Source organism: Pseudophryne corroboree, chromosome 7 (assembly GCF_028390025.1).
Source record: "Pseudophryne corroboree isolate aPseCor3 chromosome 7, aPseCor3.hap2, whole genome shotgun sequence".
Classification (NCBI taxonomy): Eukaryota; Metazoa; Chordata; class Amphibia; order Anura; family Myobatrachidae; genus Pseudophryne; species Pseudophryne corroboree.
The window spans coordinates 195,407,293-195,428,246 of record NC_086450.1 but is presented as its reverse complement, the minus strand read 5'-3'; the positions used below and the strand labels follow the sequence as shown (position 1 = coordinate 195,428,246).

At 46.6% G+C, this 20,954-nt stretch overlaps 1 protein-coding gene and 2 pseudogenes across 3 annotated transcripts in view; 2 read left to right on the top strand and 1 right to left on the bottom strand.

The window, feature by feature from the left end:
- The window catches only part of SLC11A1 (solute carrier family 11 member 1), a 274,961-nt gene that overhangs the window by 157,707 nt on the left and 96,300 nt on the right, over nt 1-20,954 (top strand). For 2 of the 3 annotated variants that reach the window (XM_063933918.1, XM_063933919.1), the window contains one exon: nt 863-982. The exons of the other annotated variant lie outside the window; for it this stretch is intronic. In XM_063933918.1, coding sequence (XP_063789988.1) covers nt 863-982 — 120 coding nt within the window. The remainder of the gene's footprint in view (nt 1-862; nt 983-20,954) is intronic. 3 annotated transcript variants of the gene reach the window in all.
- On the bottom strand, nt 3,041-3,158 carry LOC134947090 (5S ribosomal RNA; annotated as a pseudogene).
- Nucleotides 4,250-4,367, top strand: LOC134947089 (5S ribosomal RNA; annotated as a pseudogene).

Here is a 20,954-nt window from a genome sequence, read left to right as displayed (position 1 = left end):
GACATGGGTCAGTGTGCAGTGTGAAAGGGCCATGGTCGAATTCCTGGGTCGCCTGACCCGGTAATTCAACCCGGGAATAAAGCAGTGTTATTCACAGGTTGAATACCGGGTCAGTGGCAGCGTAAATTAGTTCCCGGGTCGATGCAACCTGGAACCCGCTCACTATATAGGGAGAGGCGTCACGGAGATGAGCTCATCTCCCAGTGCTGCCTCCGCCCCCCCGCTGCCAGCTCCGCCTCCCACCGCTATGGCAACCGACCTGGCAAATTGCCGGTTCGGGAGGCCTGCAGATAGGGTCCAATGCCAGATCCCACCCAGGAAGGACCCGTTTCCAATTCCCGGTTGGGATCTGGCATTGGCAATGTGAAAGGGATATATGGGTGTTGTGAACACCCACGAGTGGGAATAGTCCTGGGCCCCTTGCCGGCATTCTGACAGCCGGGATCCCGGCTTCGGTATGCTGTTTGCTAGGATCCCAACCGCCAGGATCATAACTACATCCCATCAATATATATGGGTTGCAACTCCCAGCAATAGTGCACTAAACGCTTTGGGGGTTTCTGAGTGCCCAGAAACCCTCCTCTGATAAACTGATTAATTTTTTAACTTAATGCTCAAGGTAATGTGCTGCCCTTTTGAAGGTTGGTCATTGGATCCCCTTGAAATTTGTCTGGCTGACAAACACTCTTCTACACAATTTAAAAGTTACTATGTTGCTATTATTATATAACGTTTAGCATGGCACTCATATATCAATAAGAAAATACCTACAGTAGCAAAGTAAACCTCAGGTGGTAGGGTTTAGTAGCTCAGTGGACACTATATGAAATTGTCATAGTCAATCTTATGTGTGTTCTTTCAGTTGCTGTGGGTTCTACTTGGTGCCACCGTTCTTGGTCTTTTGTGCCAAAGGCTGGCAGTGCGGCTCGGAGTGGTGACTGGCAAAGACTTGGCTCAAGTCTGCCGTAATTACTACCCAAAGGTATGGTCATGATAAGTGTCAAAGACAAATCATATCAAGTGGGAATGCCTCAAGTAGCTATGTGTATTTGTGTGATCATTCGATTTGCAAAGTTTTAAAGTTGTTGTTTCTCTCCCATAACCTCTTTAGAGACAACAGGTAGCTAGATGTATTTTTGATTTGGTTATTTAAAGGAGCAGGTAATGATAAAGGTAAAATGTCTGAGCATACTAACTCTTCTTACTAATATGTACATTTTCATATGACATGTTAATCAACTCCAGAAATTTCTTGAAGTTCTGTGAAACGTCACAGCCAGTGATCTGCCACTTCAGCACATTCCGTGAGACTGCACTGGCTTTACAGAGACTGGCGGTGTTTTCCTATTGGAAGTCCTACCTGCCAGTCACAGGTTCTGCAGGCAGTTCCATTGGGAGGTGTTCCTCCCTCCGGGACTACTGGACCGGGCTGCGATTAGCAGAGAGCTGGCTTCCTGTAGGAAGCTACTCCCTGCCTTTCAGGCAAGCCTAGCCGGCTTCTACGTACTCCAGCCGACGCAGTCCATAGAAGCCGGGGGTTTGCGCATGCGTTGTACCGTCACCGCTACTACGCATTCGCTGGTCCCAGTATCTGTGAACTACATCATATAGATGCCGGCACCCAGCCGGTGACGAGGACAAGGAACCCAGCGGCAAGGACGAGAGAGGAGGGACACAGCAGCATGACCAGCGGCAGACCCCTTCCTCCACCAAGGTAGGATCCGCTTCTGGTCACAGCCCCTGATATTATTCAAAAAACACCTCAAGCCAGGTGGAATTCCCTTTAGAAAACAGAAATAAATAAGCTAATATCAAAACCTTTAAAGACTAGTTTATAATGTATTCATGTCTCCTATCTATTTGTTCATAATGAGATGCTGCATTATTTGAATCTAATATCCTTCTCAGATGTACAAATGCATAGCTATAATATCTTGGATAGCTTCCTGTCTTAAGACAGGTGTTTTAAGCTCACTCATTACAAAGAGTCCTAAAAACCTAATTTGCTTGTATACAAATAAAAGGAACCAATGCGTACAAGCAGGGGGACCATCTCACACCCTGTGCCAGGGATTAAAAAACATGTCAAAACACATAAACTTGGTACAATTATTGGGAGCCTAACTGACATTGGCAATTGCTCTGGACTTTTTAGGGCTCCCCACAAACAGTTATGTTATGTGAGACATTTCTGTTTTTAGACCTTTTGCATAAAAGAAATTATTTGCCTAAGAATATGTACAGATAAAGCCACGCTCATCTATGCGCACATCACGGCATAATGTGAATGCACCGCTCTGCGAGTGATTGCAGCGGGCATTCGCTCCATAGGCTAACATAGTGTGCGCATGCGTACGCATGCACACGCACACGCAATGACAACACTTGCCGCTGGCAACGATGAGCGTTGCTACATCTGTATGTCATTTTTGCATTTGAAAAATGGAGAGAAAGAAAGCTCTTGTGTGGGCGCACTCTTAAGAGAAGAAATAAAAGATATTCTTCAGATATATATCTAAAAGATATTTAAAACATATGTTTATTTAACAACAAATTAAAAAGTTGATAGTATCCCACTGAGATCAAAAAGAACAAGATTTTTTTGTATTTTTATTAATTATATCAAATGAGGAAAAATATGCGAAAAAAATATGTAATGTTCTGGTCTGAATAGTCACATGCGACAGTTTCGAAAGGTTGCAGACACCTGATAGTCTGACAGCCGTTTCTCCCGACCAGCACAGAAATTCTGTGTTAATAAGACCAAGCAGGAAGATCAAAATTAATGTCTTTGAGAGCCCACTAAGCGGGTCAATCCTGGACAGATTAATGGTCACCTGTTCATGTGGCACAATTTACCAACATATCTTATACATTCCTGAGCGTATATTAGTAGACGTGAGAATAGGAAGGGAGAAGTAAGATGAAGCAATGAGGCAAAGGGAAAACCCAGATTGAATGGAGGATGGGGGAAGGGGAAGGAGTGAGTAGTGGTGATACTGCTGTTGGTGTCCACCCTTGAAATGAAGGGGAATATCCTTCTCTACAACACCAGGTATTCCCAGGGAGTCTCCTCTCAGGTACTGACCTGGCCCACCGCTGTTTGGCTTCCAAGATCGGACGAGATCGGGCATTAACAGCGGGGTATGATAGTAGAGAGGCTATCTACCAATGAGAGTGCACCTATGTTGGAAAGGTGAAGGGGTAAGATGATAGAAAAGTAGATGTGAGAGATAACAGGTGAAACGCGTTTTCCACGGATCCCAGCAGGAGATTCTTCAATGGAGGTTTTTCTGGTCACCACCAGCTCCTGAATTGTGACACCATAACACTATGAGTATCATTTTCTATATTCAAAACTGGTGTGGTGATATGTATACAATGTATTAGATATACTAGGGAGTATAACCTCTGGGACTCCCCCTTTTCTGCACATAATTCGCAAACATATAGGTTAATTAACCTGCTGCACTTTAACATTAATTGTTAAATCAATCAGCAAGTTCATAGGCTAACTAACCTGCTGCACATTTAACATTAACTGTTAAATGTTCATGGTGACATGTGTATAAAGGTATACTAGTGATCATAACTTTTGGGATTTCTTTTTCCCTGGTTTTGTCTTCACTAATTCTCATGTACATAGGTTAACCAACCTGCTGCACATTCTGTCACCTATTCTCATCTGAGTAATGCATTGTACTGGCTTTTGAATCGATATCATTTGACTCATTGGTGACCTTTTGCCCTGCCCTCACAATAACAGTTAACCCATATCATTGTACTCATAAGTGCCTATGTGCCAAAAATATCTGTTATCCTTATTGTGGCACTAAAACATAACTGTTATCTTTATTGTGGCACTAAACATATCTGTTTTCTTTATTGTGATTCACAAATTTACCTGACACTGTTCCTCATGCCATAATCGTTTTTTCATATTCAGACACTTTTTTCCTTTCTTATAATCTTTATCTCTCTCTCTTTCTTTCTTTTCTTTCTTTTCTTTTTTCTCCCCTCCCCCCCTTTCCTCTCCCATCCTCACTGGCCCACCCTCTCTTTTCAGTGGACTCTCATCCACGATCCAGGGTGCACAACGTCACCAACAGTGACTGACTCACCTTGCCTAACGTGGAAAGCAGATCCACATATCTATCAGACTCTCTCCTGTTTTCTCTCACATCTACTTTTCTATCATCTTACCCCTTCACCTTTCCAACATAGGTGCACTCTCATTGGTAGATAGCCTCTCTACTATCATACCCCGCTGTTAATGCCCGATCTCGTCCGATCTTGGAAGCCAAACAGCGGTGGGCCAGGTCAGTACCTGAGAGGAGACTCCCTGGGAATACCTGGTGTTGTAGAGAAGGATATTCCCCTTCATTTCAAGGGTGGACACCAACAGCAGTATCACCACTACTCACTCCTTCCCCTTCCCCCATCCTCCATTCAATCTGGGTTTTCCCTTTGCCTCATTGCTTCATCTTACTTCTCCCTTCCTATTCTCACGTCTACTAATATACGCTCAGGAATGTATAAGATATGTTGGTAAATTGTGCCACATGAACAGGTGACCATTAATCTGTCCAGGATTGACCCGCTTAGTGGACTCTCAAAGACATTAATTTTGATCTTCCTGCTTGGTCTTATTAACACAGAATTTCTGTGCTGGTCGGGAGAAACGGCTGTCAGACTATCAGGTGTCTGCAACCTTTCGAATCTGTCGCATGTGACTATTCAGACCAGAACATTACATATTTTTTTCGCATATTTTTCCTCATTTGATATAATTAATAAAAATACAAAAAAATCTTGTTCTTTTTGATCTCAGTGGGATACTATCAACTTTTTAATTTGTTGTTAAATAAACATATGTTTTAAATTAGAGATGAGCGGGTTCGGTTTCTTTGAATCCGAACCCGCACGAACTTCACTTTTTTTTTCACGGGTCCGAGCGACTCGGATCTTCCCGCCTTGCTCGGTTAACCCGAGCGCGCCCGAACGTCATCATGACGCTGTCGGATTCTCGCGAGGCTCGGATTCTATCGCGAGACTCGGATTCTATATAAGGAGCCGCGCGTCGCCGCCATTTTCACACGTGCATTGAGAGTCATAGGGAGAGGACGTGGCTGGCGTCCTCTCCATTTAGATTAGATTTAGAAGAGAGAGAGAGAGAGAGATTGCTGTGATACTGTAGATTAGAAGAGAGTGCAGAGTGCAGACAGAGTTTAGTGACTGACGACCACAGTGACCAGTGACCACCAGAGACAGTGCAGTTGTTTGTTTTATTTAATATATCCGTTCTCTGCCTGAAAAAAACGATACACAGTCACACAGTGACTCAGTCTGTGTGCACTGCTCAGCCCAGTGTGCTGCACATCAATGTATTGTATATAAAGCTTATAATTGTGGGGGAGACTGGGGAGCACTGCAGGTTGTTATAGCAGGAGCCAGGAGTACATGATAAATAATATTATATTAAAATTAAACAGTGCACACTTTTGCTGCAGGAGTGCCACTGCCAGTGTGACTAGTGGTGACCAGTGCCTGACCACCAGTATATTAGTAGTATTGTATACTATCTCTTTATCAACCAGTCTATATTAGCAGCAGACACAGTACAGTGCGGTAGTTCACGGCTGTGGCTACCTCTGTGTCGGCACTCGGCAGGCAGTCCGTCCATCCATAATTGTATTATATACCACCTAACCGTGGTTTTTTTTTTCTTTCTTTATACCGTCGTCATAGTCTTACTAGTTGTTACGAGTATACTACTATCTCTTTATCAACCAGTGTACAGTGCGGTAGTTCACGGCTGTGGCTACCTCTGTGTCGGAACTCGGCAGGCAGTCCGTCCATCCATAATTGTATTATAATATATACCACCTAACCGTGGTTTTTTTCTCGTTCTTTATACCGTCGTCATACTAGTTGTTACGAGTATACTACTATCTCTTTATCAACCAGTGTACAGTGCGGTAGTTCACGGCTGTGGCTACCTCTGTGTCGGCACTCGGCAGGCAGTCCGTCCAACCATAATTGTATTATATACCACCTAACCGTGGTTTTTTTTTCATTCTTTATACCGTCGTCATACTAGTTGTTACGAGTATACTACTATCTCTTTATCAACCAGTGTACAGTGCGGTAGTTCACGGCTGTGGCTACCTCTGTGTCGGCACTCGGCAGCCCGTCCATAATTGTATATACCACCTAACCGTGGTTTTTTTTTCTTTCTTTATACATACATACTAGTTACGAGTATACTATCTCTTTATCAACCAGTCTATATATTAGCAGCAGACACAGTACAGTGCGGTAGTTCACGGCTGTGGCTACCTCTGTGTCGGCACTCGGCAGCCCGTCCATAATTGTATATACCACCTAACCGTGGTTTTTTTTTCTTTCTTTATACATACATACTAGTTACGAGTATACTATCTCTTTATCAACCAGTCTATATTAGCAGCAGACACAGTACAGTGCGGTAGTTCACGGCTGTGGCTACCTCTGTGTCGGCACTCGGCAGCCCGTCCATAATTGTATATACCACCTAACCGTGGTTTTTTTTTCTTTCTTTATACATACATACTAGTTACGAGTATACTATCTCTTTATCAACCAGTCTATATATTAGCAGCAGACACAGTACAGTGCGGTAGTTCACGGCTGTGGCTACCTCTGTGTCGGCACTCGGCAGCCCGTCCATAATTGTATATACCACCTAACCGTGGTTTTTTTTTCTTTCTTTATACATACATACTAGTTACGAGTATACTATCTCTTTATCAACCAGTCTATATATTAGCAGCAGACACAGTACAGTGCGGTAGTTCACGGCTGTGGCTATCTCTGTGTCGGCACTCGGCAGCCCGTCCATAATTGTATACTAGTATCCAATCCATCCATCTCCATTGTTTACCTGAGGTGCCTTTTAGTTGTGCCTATTAAAATATGGAGAACAAAAATGTTGAGGTTCCAAAATTAGGGAAAGATCAAGATCCACTTCCACCTCGTGCTGAAGCTGCTGCCACTAGTCATGGCCGAGACGATGAAATGCCAGCAACGTCGTCTGCCAAGGCCGATGCCCAATGTCATAGTACAGAGCATGTCAAATCCAAAACACCAAATATCAGTAAAAAAAGGACTCCAAAACCTAAAATAAAATTGTCGGAGGAGAAGCGTAAACTTGCCAATATGCCATTTACCACACGGAGTGGCAAGGAACGGCTGAGGCCCTGGCCTATGTTCATGGCTAGTGGTTCAGGTTTTTTGGAAGGGACATCCTGCGTGACACTGCAGTGCCACTCCTAGATGGGCCCGGTGTTTGTGTCGGCCACTAGGGTCGCTAATCTTACTCACACAGCTACCTCATTGCGCCTCTTTTTTTCTTTGCGTCATGTGCTGTTTGGGGAGGGTTTTTTGGAAGGGCCATCCTGCGTGACACTGCAGTGCCACTCCTAGATGGGCCCGGTGTTTGTGTCGGCCACTAGGGTCGCTAATCTTACTCACACAGCTACCTCATTGCGCCTCTTTTTTTCTTTGCGTCATGTGCTGTTTGGGGAGGGTTTTTTGGAAGGGACATCCTGCGTGACACTGCAGTGCCACTCCTAGATGGGCCCGGTGTTTGTGTCGGCCACTAGGGTCGCTTATCTTACTCACACAGCGACCTCGGTGCAAATTTTAGGACTAAAAATAATATTGTGAGGTGTGAGGTATTCAGAATAGACTGAAAATGAGTGTAAATTATGGTTTTTGAGGTTAATAATACTTTGGGATCAAAATGACCCCCAAATTCTATGATTTAAGCTGTTTTTTAGTGTTTTTGGAAAAAAACACCCGAATCCAAAACACACCCGAATCCGACAAAAAAAATTCGGTGAGGTTTTGCCAAAACGCGTTCGAACCCAAAACACGGCCGCGGAACCGAACCCAAAACCAAAACACAAAACCCGAAAAATTTCAGGCGCTCATCTCTATTTTAAATATCTTTTAGATATATATCTGAAGAATATCTTTTCTTTCTTCTCTTAAGAGTGCGCCCACACAAGAGCTTTCTTTCTCTCCATTTTTCAAGTACATGTACTTTCTAGCTCTGGGCGCACCACCAACAGGATTTACAATTGAAAGGTTCTTCCTCTCTAATAAGTGTCCAATCCTTGGTCTCTCTTATTTTGTTATAATTTACACCGGTGCCAGGTCGCTCTCCCTTTGTTGTCATTTTTGTATGTCAGATCGACACTTCAACACTCACACTCCAAATGCACCAGGTATTTGCAAAAATGCTCATGTACTGCGGAGCAACAGTGGAGGAAATCAAGCTCTAAGGCAGACTTCCTCCATTACAAATGTATGCTCTCATCCTACAGTGCTGGTTTCCGTCCTCTCTACTCCACTGAAACTGCCCTCACGAAAGTCTGCAATGACCTCCAGTCCTTACTCAGTGGCGTAACTAGAAATTTTTATCCCCCAACCCAAAACATTCTCTGGCGCCCCCGCACCCATAATTGCCACTAGAAAAGTGATGAATCTGCGTGTGCCCCACAAAAAGGGGTGTGGCCGTGCTGAAATGGGTGTGGCTTTGCTTAAAGGGGCATGGCATTGCAGGTAAAGACTACCTTATACCCCAGTTTTGCAACCTGTATGCCTATACGTTGGCAACCACAGGAAAAAAAAAAATCCTGATTCATGCGCCTTACATTATTTGTCATTTTTCCTCCTTATAGTAATGCACAGTATACATTATGCCACATACTGCAATGGCCCTTAGACATTATGTCACACACAATAATGCCCCTTACACAATATGCCACACACCATAATGCCTCTGACACATTATGCCCCACACCGTAATGCCTGTGACACATTATTCCACGCATCACAATGCCCGTTATACATTATGCTACACACTGCAATGCCCCTGAGACACTCTAGCTCATACAATGCCTGTAATACAGTACACCACACACATCATGCCTATGACACATTATGACACACACCGCAATGCCCGTTATACATTATGCCACACACTGCAATGCCCCTGAGACATTATACCACATACCACAATGCCCGTGATATAGTATATCACACACCGTAATGCCTGTGACACATTATGACACACACCGCAATGTCCGTGACACATTATGACACACACTGCAATGTCCGTGATACATTATGCCACACACCGCAATGTTTGTGATACATTATGCCACACACCGCAATGCCCATTACACATTAAGCCCTACAGTAAGGCTTCTAATTACTTTTCTCTAACGTCCTAAGTGGATGCTGGGGACTCCGTAAGGACCATGGGGAATAGCGGCTCCGCAGGAGACTGGGCACATCTAAAGAAAGCTTTAGGACTATCTGGTGTGCACTGGCTCCTCCCCCTATGACCCTCCTCCAAGCCTCAGTTAGATCTCTGTGCCCGAACGAGAAGGGTGCACACTAGGGGCTCTCCTGAGCTTCTTAGTGAAAGTTTTAGTTTAGGTTTTTTATTTTCAGTGAGACCTGCTGGCAACAGGCTCACTGCATCGAGGGACTAAGGGGAGAAGAAGCGAACTCACCTGCGTGCAGAGTGGATTGGGCTTCTTAGGCTACTGGACATTAGCTCCAGAGGGACGATCACAGGCCCAGCTTGGATGGGTCCCAGAGCCGCGCCGCCGGCCCCCTTACAGAGCCAGAAGGCAGAAGAGGTCCGGAAAATCGGCGGCAGAAGACGTCCTGTCTTCAACAAGGTAGCGCACAGCACTGCAGCTGTGCGCCATTGCTCTCAGCACACTTCACACTCCGGTCACTGAGGGTGCAGGGCGCTGGGGGGGGGGCGCCCTGAGACGCAATAATAAACACCTTGGATGGCAAAAAATGCATCACATATAGCTCCTGGGCTATATGGATGCATTTAACCCCTGCCAAAATACATAAAAAAACGGGAGATAAGGCCGCCGATAAGGGGGCGGAGCCTATCTCCTCAGCACACTGGCGCCATTTTCCCTCACAGCTCCGTTGGAGGGAAGCTCCCTGGCTCTCCCCTGCAGTCACTACACTACAGAAAGGGTTAAAAAAGAGAGGGGGGCACAAATTAGGCGCAGTATTAACTATACAGCAGCTATAAGGGGAAAAACACTTATATAAGGTTATCCCTGTATATATATAGCGCTCTGGTGTGTGCTTGCAAACTCTCCCTCTGTCTCCCCAAAGGGCTAGTGGGGTCCTGTCCTCTATCAGAGCATTCCCTGTGTGTGTGCTGTATGTCTGTACTTTTGTGTCGACATGTATGAGGAGAAAAATGATGTGGAGACGGAGCAGATTGCCTGTAATAGTGATGTCACCCCCTAGGGGGTCGACACCTGAGTGGATGAACTGTTGGAAGAAATTACGTGACAGTGACAGCACTGTATAAAAGACAGTGGTTGACATGAGACAGCCGGCTACTCAGCTTGTGCCTGTCCAGACGTCTCATAGGCCGTCAGGGGCTCTAAAGCGCCCGTTACCTCAGATGGCAGATATAGACGCCGACACGGATACTGACTCCAGTGTCGACGGTGAAGAGACAAATGTGACTTCCAGTAGGGCCACACGTTACATGATTGAGGCAATGAAAAATACGAGTACCACCAAAAAGGGGTATTATGTTCGGTGAGGAAAAACTACCTGTAGTTTTCCTGAATCTGAGAAATTAAATGAGGTGTGTGATGATGCGTGGGTTTCCCCCAATAACAACTGATAATTTCTAAAATGTTATTGGCATTATATCCTTTCCCGCCAGAGGTTAGGGTGCGTTGGGAAACACCCCCTAGGGTGGATAAAGCGCTCACACGCTTGTAAGGGCTCTATCCTCTCCTGAGATGGCCGCCCTTAAGGATCCTGTTGATAGAAAGCAGGAGGGTATCCTAAAATGTATTTACACACATACTGGTGTTATACTGCGACCAACAATCGCCTCAGCCTGGATGTGCAGTGCTGGGTTGGCGTGGTCGGATTCCCTGACTGAAAATATTGATACCCTAGATAGGGACAGTATATTTTTGCCTATAGAGCATTTGAAAGATGCATTTCTATATATGCGTGATGCACAGCGGAATATTTGCCGACTGGCATCAAGTCTAAGTGCGTTGTCCATTTCTACCAGTAGAGGGTTATGGACACGTCAGTGGTCAGGTGATGCGTATTCCAAACGGCATTTGGAAGTATTGCCTTATTAAGGGGAGGAGTTATTTGGGGTCGGTTTTTCAGACCTGGTGGCCACGGCAACAGCTGGGAAATCCACGTTTGTACCCCAGGTCGCCTCTCAACATGAGAAGACGCCGTATTATCAGGCGCAGTCTTTTCGTGGATAAGCGGGCAAAAGGTTCCTCATTTCTGCCCCGTGACAGAGGGGGAGGAAAAAGGCTGCAGAAATCAGCCAGTTCCCAGGAACAGAAACCCTCTCCCGCCTCTGCCAAGCCCTTAGTATACGCTGGGGCTTTACAAGCAGAATCAGGCACGGTGGGGGGCCCGTCTCAATGAATTTCAGCGCGCAGTGGGCTCACTCGCAAGTAGACCCCTGGATCCTTCAGGTGATATCTCAGGGGTACAAATTAGAATTTGAGACGTCTCCCCCTCGCCGTTTTCCTAAAGTCGGCTTTACCGATGTCTCCTTCTGACAGGGAGACAGTTTTGGAAGCCATTCACAAGCTGTATTCCCAGCAGGTGATAATCAAGATACCCCTCCTGCAACAGGGAACGGGGTATTATTCCACACTGTTGTGGTACCGAAGCCGGATGGCTCGGTGAGACCGATTCTAAATCTAAAATCTTTGAACACTTACATACAGAGGTTCAAATTCAAGATTGAGTCACTCAGAGCAGTGATTGCGAACCTGGAAGAAGGGGACTACATGATGTCTCGGGACATCAAGGATGCTTACCTTCATGTCAAAATTTACCCTTCTCACCAAGGGTACCTCAGGCTTATGGTACAGAACTGTCACTATCAGTTCAGACGCTGCCGTATGGATGGTCCACGGCACCCCGGGTCTTTACCAAGGTAATGGCCGAAATGATGATATTCCTTCAAAGGAAGGGAATTTTAGTTATCCCTTACTTGGACAATTCCCTGATAAGGGTAAGATCCAGGGAACAGTTGGAGGTCGGTGTAGCACTATCTCAGGTAGTGTTGCTGCAGAGGAGGAGAAAGCCAGGGAGTTATCCGAGCTAGTCAGGAACCTCCTAAAACCGAGCCAAGTCTCAGTGCATCAATGCACAAGGGTTCTGGGTAAAATGGTGGCTTCCTACGAAGCAATCCCATTCGGCAGTTTCCACGCAAGAACTTTCCAGTGGGACCTGCTGGACAAATGGTCCGGGTCGCATCTTCAGATGCATCAGCGGATAACCCTGTCACCAAGGACAAGGGTGTCCCTCCTGTGGTGGTTGCAGAGTGCTCATCTTCTAGAGGGCCGCAGATTCGGCATTCAGGACTGGGTCCTGGTAACCACGGATGCCAGCCTGCGAGGCTGGGGAGCAGTCACACAGGGAAGGAATATCCAGGACTTATGGTCAAGCCTGGAGACATCACTTCACATAAATATCCTGAAGCTAAGGGACATTTACAATGCTCTAAGCTTAGCAAGACCTCTGCTTCAAGGTCAGCCGGTGTTGATCCAGTCGGACAACATCACGGCAGTCACCCACGTAAACAGACAGGGTGGCACAAGAAGCAGGAGGGCAATGGCAGAAGCTGCAAGGATTCTTCGCTGGGCGGAAAATCATGTGATAGCACTGTCAGCAGTATTCATTCCGGGAGTGGACAACTGGGAAGCAGACTTCCTCAGCACGACCTCCACCCGGGAGAGTGGGGACTTCACCCAGAAGTCTTCCACATGATTATAAACCATTGGGAAAAACTCGACAGGTATTGCGCCAGGTCCAGGGACCCTCAGGCAATAGCTGTAGACGCCCTGGTAACACCGTGGGTGTACCAGTCAGGGTATGTGTGCCCTCCTCTGCCTCTCATACCCAAGGTACTGAGATTGATAAGATGGAGAGGAGTAAGCACTATATTCGTGGCTCCGGATTGGCCAAGAAGGATTTGGTAACCGGAACTTCAAGAGATGCTCACGGAGGATCCATGGCCTCTACCTCTAAGAAGGGACCTGCTCCAGCAAGGACCCTGTCTGTTCCAAGACTTACCGCGGCTGCGTTTGACGGCATGGCGGTTGAACGCCAGATCCTGAAGGAAAAAAAAAAAAAGGCATTCCGGATGAAGTCATCCCTATCCTGATCAAAGCCAGGAAGGATGTAACCGCAAAAACATTATCACCGCAATTGGCGAAAATATGTTGCGTGGTGCGAGGCCAGTAAGGCCCGACGGTGGAAATTCAACTGGGTCGATTCCTACATTTCCTGCAAACAGGAGTGTCTATGGGCCTGAAATTGGGGTCCATTAAGGTTCAAATTTCGGCCCTGTCAATTTTCTTCCAAAAAGAACTAGCTTCAGTCCCTGAAGTTCAGACGTTTGTAAAAGGGGTACTGCATATACAGCCTCCTTTTGTGCCTCCAGTGGCACTTTGGGATCTCAATGTAGTTTTGGGTTCCAAAAGTCACATTGGTTTAAACCACTTAAATCTGTGGAGTTAAAATATCTCACATGGAAAGTGGTCATGCTGTTGGCCCTGGCCTGGGCCAGGCGCGTGTCAGAATTGGCGGCTTTATCCTGAAAAAGCCCTTATCTGATGTTCCATTCGGACAGGGCGGAATTGAGGACTCGTCCTCAGTTTCTCCCTAAGGTGGTTTCAGCGTTTCACCTGAACCAACCTATTTGTGGTGCCTGCGGCTACTAGGGACTTGGAGGACTCCAAGTTGCTAGACGTTGTCAGGGCCCTGAAAATATATGTTTCCAGGAGGGCTGGAGTCAGGAAATCTGACTCGCTGTTTATCCTGTATGCACCCAACAAGCTGGGTGCTCCTGCTTCTAAGCAGACTATTGCTCGTTGGATTTGTAGTACAATTCAGCTTGCACATTCTGTGGCAGGCCTGCCACAGCCAAAAATCTGTAAATGCCCACTCCACAAGGAAGGTGGGCTCATCTTGGGCGGCTGCCCGAGGGGTCTCGGCTTTACAACTTTGCCGAGCAGCTACTTGGTCAGGAGCAAATACGTTTGTAAAATTCTACAAAATTGATATCCTGGCTGAGGAGGACCTGGAGTTCTCTCTTTTGGTGCTGCAGAGTCATCCGCACTCTCCCGCCCGTTTGGGAGCTTTGGTATAATCCCCATGGTCCTTACGGAGTCCCCAGCATCCACTTAGGACGTTAGAGAAAATAAGAATTTACTTACCGATAATTCTATTTCTCATAGTCCGTAGTGGATGCTGGGCGCCCATCCCAAGTGCGGATTGTCTGCAATACTTGTACATAGTTATTGTTACAAAAATCGGGTTATTATTGTTGTGAGCCATCTTTCAGAGGCTCCTCTGTTATCATGCTGTTAACTGGGTTCAGATCACAGGTTATACGGTGTGATTGGTGTGGCTGGTATGAGTCTTACCCGGGATTCAAAATCCTTCCTTATTGTGTACGCTCGTCCGGGCACAGTATCCTAACTGAGGCTTGGAGGAGGGTCATAGGGGGAGGAGCCAGTGCACACCAGATAGTCCTAAAGCTTTCTTTAGATGTGCCCAGTCTCCTGCGGAGCCGCTATTCCCCATGGTCCTTACGGAGTCCCCAGCATCCACTACGGACTATGAGAAATAGAATTATCGGTAAGTAAATTCTTATTTTAAATTACCTGCTAGTTGCCAGGAGTTTCATACTCTTGGTTCCATGGACGGTGCCAGGGGTTTCATGCTCAGGGTGTCATGCTCATTGCCAGGAGTTTCATGCGCTAGATGTTATGCTTGTTTCCAGGGGTATCATGTACTGGGTGTCTAGCTCGTTGCCAGGGGGTAATATTCATTGCCAGGGGTTTCATGGCACTAGGTGTCATTTCATGAGCTAAGTGTCGTTCTTGTTACCAGAGGGTAATGCTTGTTGCTAGGGGCGTGCCCCCAGTGCCAAATAAAAATATGCCCCCATAGTGCCAGAAACACATATGCCCCCAGTGCCACATATGCCCCCACAGTACCAGATACACATATGCCCCAGTGCCAAGTATGCACCCCTAGTGCCAGATACACATATGCCCCCAGTGCCCCATATGCCCCCCCCCCCCAGTGCCAGCTACACATATGCCCCCAGTGCCAAATATGCCTCCCCAGTGCCAGGTACACACCCTCCCCCCGCTCACTGCTGCTGTGCTGTCAAAGAAGGAGGGTACAGTCTGGGAAGGAGGTCACAGCGCGCGCCTCTCCTGTGTCCGCCCTGTGTCCCCGGTGGCGTGTCTGTCAAATAAAGCGCCAATCAGAGCTCACGTACTGGCAGCTACGGCTCCTGATTGGCTGCCAGTCCGCGAGCTATGATTGGTTCATGTGCTGGCACTTCATTTGACAGACACGCTGCCGCCGCCAGAGACGCAGGAGTCAGGACGGACACAGGAGAGGCGCGCATTGTTCCCTCCTTCCCGGACTGTACCCTCCTTCCCGGACAGCACAGCAGCAATCAGTGGCGGCGCCCCCGCAGCCCTGCGCCTCCAAGCCTCCGCTTTGGCTGTGGGGGTGATAGTTACGCGACTGTCCTTACTGCTAAATCCAAGGACCACTCTGCTTATTCTCCTTGACCTCTCTGCTGCATTTGACACTGCGGACCACCCTCTCCTCCTGCAAATCTTTTAATCCCTTGGTCTGTGTGATACTTCTCCTGGGTGTTTTCATACCTTTCTTTTCTTTCTTTTTTTCTTTTCTTTTTTGAACAATAAGTTTATTAAAGGTCAAAGCAGAATACAGTCCAATAAAAAAAAACACAAATTAGGTGATACATATTGAGGCATTAAGTCTGAAACCAGCAGTTAGGTGAATAGTGCAAACAAGGCTAGATCTGCCAACAACATGTAATATGTGTCACTGCAAGACCCAATTTTAATTTTCATCAACAAAAGAGTTGTTTAGAAACATAGAAACATAAACAGCATAAAACAATAGACTAAAGGAAGGGAAGGAAAGAAATGCAAGAAAAGTAAATGGCATGGCTAGAACCATTTAAAAGAAAGCAAAAAAGGAAAGGGACAGAAAACAAGTGAGAGAGAAAAAGAAAAGAAAAAAAAGGGGGGGGTTACGTAAAAGGAGAACTAGCTTTAAAGAAGGACAGCCAGGGGCCCCATATTTTGTCAAATGTTTTAGAGGAATGTTTAATGACAATGGTCATAAATTCCATGCGATAAACTGACCAAACCCTGGTGATAACTGAGGTGAGAGTGGGTGGGTGAGAGCAGTAGAGGATCTAGGCGCCCACTACCCACCCGCACCTGGCATCCGCATCCCGCTCCCTGGCTGCAGCAGGCGCCGTGGGCTGTGTAGGTGCCCGCTGCAGCCGGCGCCACTGACAGATGCTAGAGGTCATAATTGACCTCTAGTGTCTGTGCGGCGCTGCTATGGGAAAGACGTCATGACGTCTCTCCCATAGAGAGGAGCCGGTGGCCAGAAACGGCCAGCAGCGGCAGCAGCGGTCGGGAAGTAGGAGCGGGGTTGGTAAGTATTGGGGTTTTTTTTTGTTGTAAGCGGCGCTACTACAGGGGGCACGGCTAAAGGAGGCACAGCTACTGGGGGCACGGCTAAAGGAGGCACAGCTACATGGGGCACAACTACTGGGGGCACAGCTAAAGGAGGCACAGCTACATTGGGCACAGCTAAAGGAGGCACAAATACATGGGGCACAGCTAAAGGAGGCACAACTACTGGGGGCACAGCTAAAGGAGGCACAGCTACATGGGGTACAGCTTAAAGAGGCACAGCTACATGGGGCACAGCTAAAGGAGGCACAGCTACTGGAGGCATGGCTAAAGGAGGCACAGCTACATGGGGCACAACCACTGGGGGCACAGCTAAAGGAGGCACAGCTACATGGGGCACAGCTACTGGGGGCACAGGTAAAGGAGGCACAGCTACATGGGGCACAACTACTGGGGCACAGCTAAAGGAGGCACAGCTACATGGGGCACAGCTAAAGGAGGCACAGCTACATGGGGCACAACTACTGGGGGCACAGCTAAAGGAGGCACAGCTACATGGGGCACAACTACTGGGGCACAGCTAAAGGAGGCACAGCTACATGGGGCACAGCTACAGGGGGCAAATCAACTGGGGGCGCAACAACAGAGGGCAAATCTACATGGGGTATAACTGTGGCCATGCCCCTTTCCTATTAAGCCATTCCCTTATTTTTTTTATTTGTCTTTTTTTTTGCCGGGTGCCTCTGGCACGTACTAACTCTGTTTTATCTGTGTGTGTGTGTGTGTGTGTGTGGGGGCGGGGGGGGGGGGGGGGGGGGCGCGCACCAAAGGAAACTTTCACCCTGGGCACCACAAGGTCTAGAACCGGCCCTGGGTGGGAGGGGCTGTTTCCAATCGGCTACCAGTTGACAAGTGGATGCTGAAAGGACATGCCTAATAAGTTTATTCTGATGGTAGGTAGCTTCCGAAAAAGGCAATGGTAGGAGGAAAAATTTAGGATCTAGGGGAAGCGGGAGTTGAAGGAGTGAGGAGAGAAGGTTCCTAATCTCAGGCCAAAAGATGGAGAGCTTGGGGCAGCTCCACCAAATGTGGATAAATGATCCTTCCAATCTGCAACCTCGCAAGCACTGATTAGAGGCCCCTGGGAATTTTCAAGCTATTCTGGAGGGAACCAAGTACCATCTATAAAGAATTTTATAGATGTTTTCTTTTATTCTAACACATATTGAGCTTGACACTGCTTCCCCTCTAATATCATCCCAATCTTCAGGATATAAGGAATCGCCCATATCCCATTCCCAGGTCAGCCCAAAATAGTCCAGCGTGGGCAATGAGGAAGATGACAGTTCAGAATACAAGGAATAAATAAGACCAGACGTGGAGGATTGGCAGAGGGAAAGCGACTCAAAAGATGTTGGGGGGGGGGGGGGGAACGACGAAACAAGATGGTGTTTGGTGGTACTATGGAAATTACGTAGCTGTAGGTATTGAAAACATTTTTTTTGAGGGCAGATCAAATTTATATTGAATGTTGGAAAAAAGGGGAAGTGTGTGGTCATGTGATATATCATTGAGATATCTGATACCCCGTTTTAGCCATGGCAAAAATGCCAGCGGGTCCAGACCGGGTGGGAAACCCTTAGAATTGAACAGGAAGATAACCGGGACAGGTAGTGGAGATAGTCCAAACGTTCAAATGGACAAGTCCCAGATCGATAAAGAGTAGGAAACAATGAGATGATCGCAGACCTTTGTTGGGTGACGGGCTCGAGGAACCCAAAGAAGGGAAGCTGGGGAAAGCAAACCCAGAGACTCAGCCTCAAGACGAACCCACACTCTAGAGGTATTAAAATGGTTCCATAAAATACACTGAGCGAGCTGCTCATAGAAGTAATGATGCTTAAATTTGGCAATACCCAGACCCCCTCCCCGAGTCGGCGTTTGGAGGGTACATAGACGAACCGGTGGCCTTTTGCTTGCCCAAATAAACTTAGAAGTCTGAAACTGAAGAAATTAAAAAACATATGGGGGGATACTGATAGGGAGGGTTTGAAAAAGATAAAGGAGTTTAGGGAGAATAGTCATTTTTACAGTGTTAATACGGCCTATCCAGGAGATAAGTTGATGGGACCAGGATTCCAAATCTAGTTTCATTTGGGAAAGAAGGAGGGGGACGTTGGCCTTAAAAAGCTGATGTTATCTTTTGGTTATGAAAACGCCCAAATGTTTTATCTTCTGAAGATGCCAATTGAATGGGAAAAGGTTTTCTAAGGACGACTTGTCCATTTGTGATATGTAAAAATCAAGGACTTCCGTCTTATCTAAATTAATCTTGAAACCAGAGAAGTGGCTATGTAAATCCAATTCAGCTAGAGTGGGTGGGAGCGAGGAGAGGGGATTAGTGAGTGTTAATACGACATCATCGGCGTACAGTGCCAGTTTGTGTTCCGTGGTACCGACACGGACAACAGATATTTTGGAATTGGCGCGTAGTCTAGCAACCATGGGCTCAATAATGAGAGCGAAAACGAGTGGAGGGAGGGGGCATCCCTGACGTGTGCCATTAGTAATATCGAAAGGCGTCGAGGTCAGACCGTTTGCAGAGACAGTAGCCGAGGGTGAGCGGTAAAGGGCCACTCTTCCCTGCAAAAATTTGCCAGAGAAGCCCATCGACCCGAGAACACCAAACATAAACAGACAGGATATGCGGTCGAAAGCCTTTTTCGGTATCTAAGGTCATAATCAAAGAGGGAATTTTTCCATCATGAATGGAGTGTATCAGGTATGATGGTGCTCCTGGTGTTGTCAGGAGCTTGTCTGCCCGGGATAGATCCTACCTGATCAGGATTAATTAAAGTTCGCAGAAGGGGATTTAGTCTATTAGCTAGGATTTTCTATTAGCTAGGATTTTAGTATATAATTTGAGATCGACGTTGAGAAGGGAAATCGGCCTGTAGTTAGAAAAAAGTGAATGATCCTTCCCGGGTTTCGGAATCACATTTATGTTAGCCATAGTTGTGGCACAGTCAAAGGGTGCTCCGTTAAACACTTTATTAAAAAAAGTCAGTCAGATAGGGAGTAAGGACATCAGAGTATTTTTTTGTAATATTGGGACGAGAAACCGTCTGGTCCGGGGGCAGAAGAGCTTTTAAGGGATTTAACGGCAGCCTGAACTTCGTCTTGTGAAATACTAGTGTTAAGTGAAGAGAGTTGATCTGGGGAAAGTTTAGGAAGGGGGGAATTCGCCAGATAGGAGTCCAAGTTGTCAAACTGAGGGCGAAGGTCGGCACAGGAGCTCGGGAGGTTATACAAAGTGGAATAGAATTCTCTAAATTCGTGGACAATTTTGATAGGGTCATAAGTGGTGGATTTAGTGTGGGGAGACCGAATCTTCTCAGTTAAATTGAGGGAGCGTTTCATTTTGAGTTTTTTGGCCAGCATAGAATCAGCCTTGTCGGCCTTATTATAGAAGTGCTGTTGGAGTTTTTGCAGGGTGATGGCAGCCCTTCTAGAAAGAAGGGTATTAAGTTGGTCTCTGACAGACGTAATCCATGTCAGTAGGGTTGATGTGGGGTTGTGTTTATGACTGTCTAGCCGATGCTCTAAAGAGGTTATTTTTTCAGCAGGACATTTACGCATGGCAGAGCAGAAGCTAATAAGTTGGCTGTGAATGGTGGCCTTATGGGTCTACCCAAATGACACCAGGTGATACGTCTGAGGTAGAATTTATTAGAAAATAATTAGAGATAGCCTGCTTGACTGTAGAGAAGGTAGTCAGATGTAACAAAAGTGAGCCGTCGAGATGCCACCTATGAGGGCGGGGATACTGTCTGAGGAGGTCGAGGAGGATAAAGACACCTGCATGATCTGTCCAGGAAAAAGGGGTAATTCTGGCCTGAGTAGTTAGGGAGGTTAGTGAGTGGGAGACAAAAATCATGTCAATGTGTGACTATATATATCGTGCGGTGGGGAGAAATGGGCGTAGTCATGAGCAGTGGGGTTTTTAAGATGCCTGGTGTCATAAAGATTATATTGTTTAAGCAAGGAAGATAAAGTTATTGCGTCTTTTTAAAGGGGAGGCAACAATCTAAGTGAGGATGGTAAGGACCTATCAAGGCTCGGATTAAGGATAACATTAAAGTCCCTCGCTATAATGAGATGTCCCTGCGCATGTCGCTCAATGCATTTGAACAGCTTAGGAAAAAAAAAGGTCCCTGAGTCTGGTTTGGTGCATATACTGAAACGAGAGTAACATTTTGTGAGCGAAGCGAGCCAGACACAATAAGAAAACGACCCTCCGGTCAGAATTGATAGCAGAGTGCACGAAAGGAGTCTTGTTATGAATAAGTATTGCAACACCTCATTTCTTGCAGT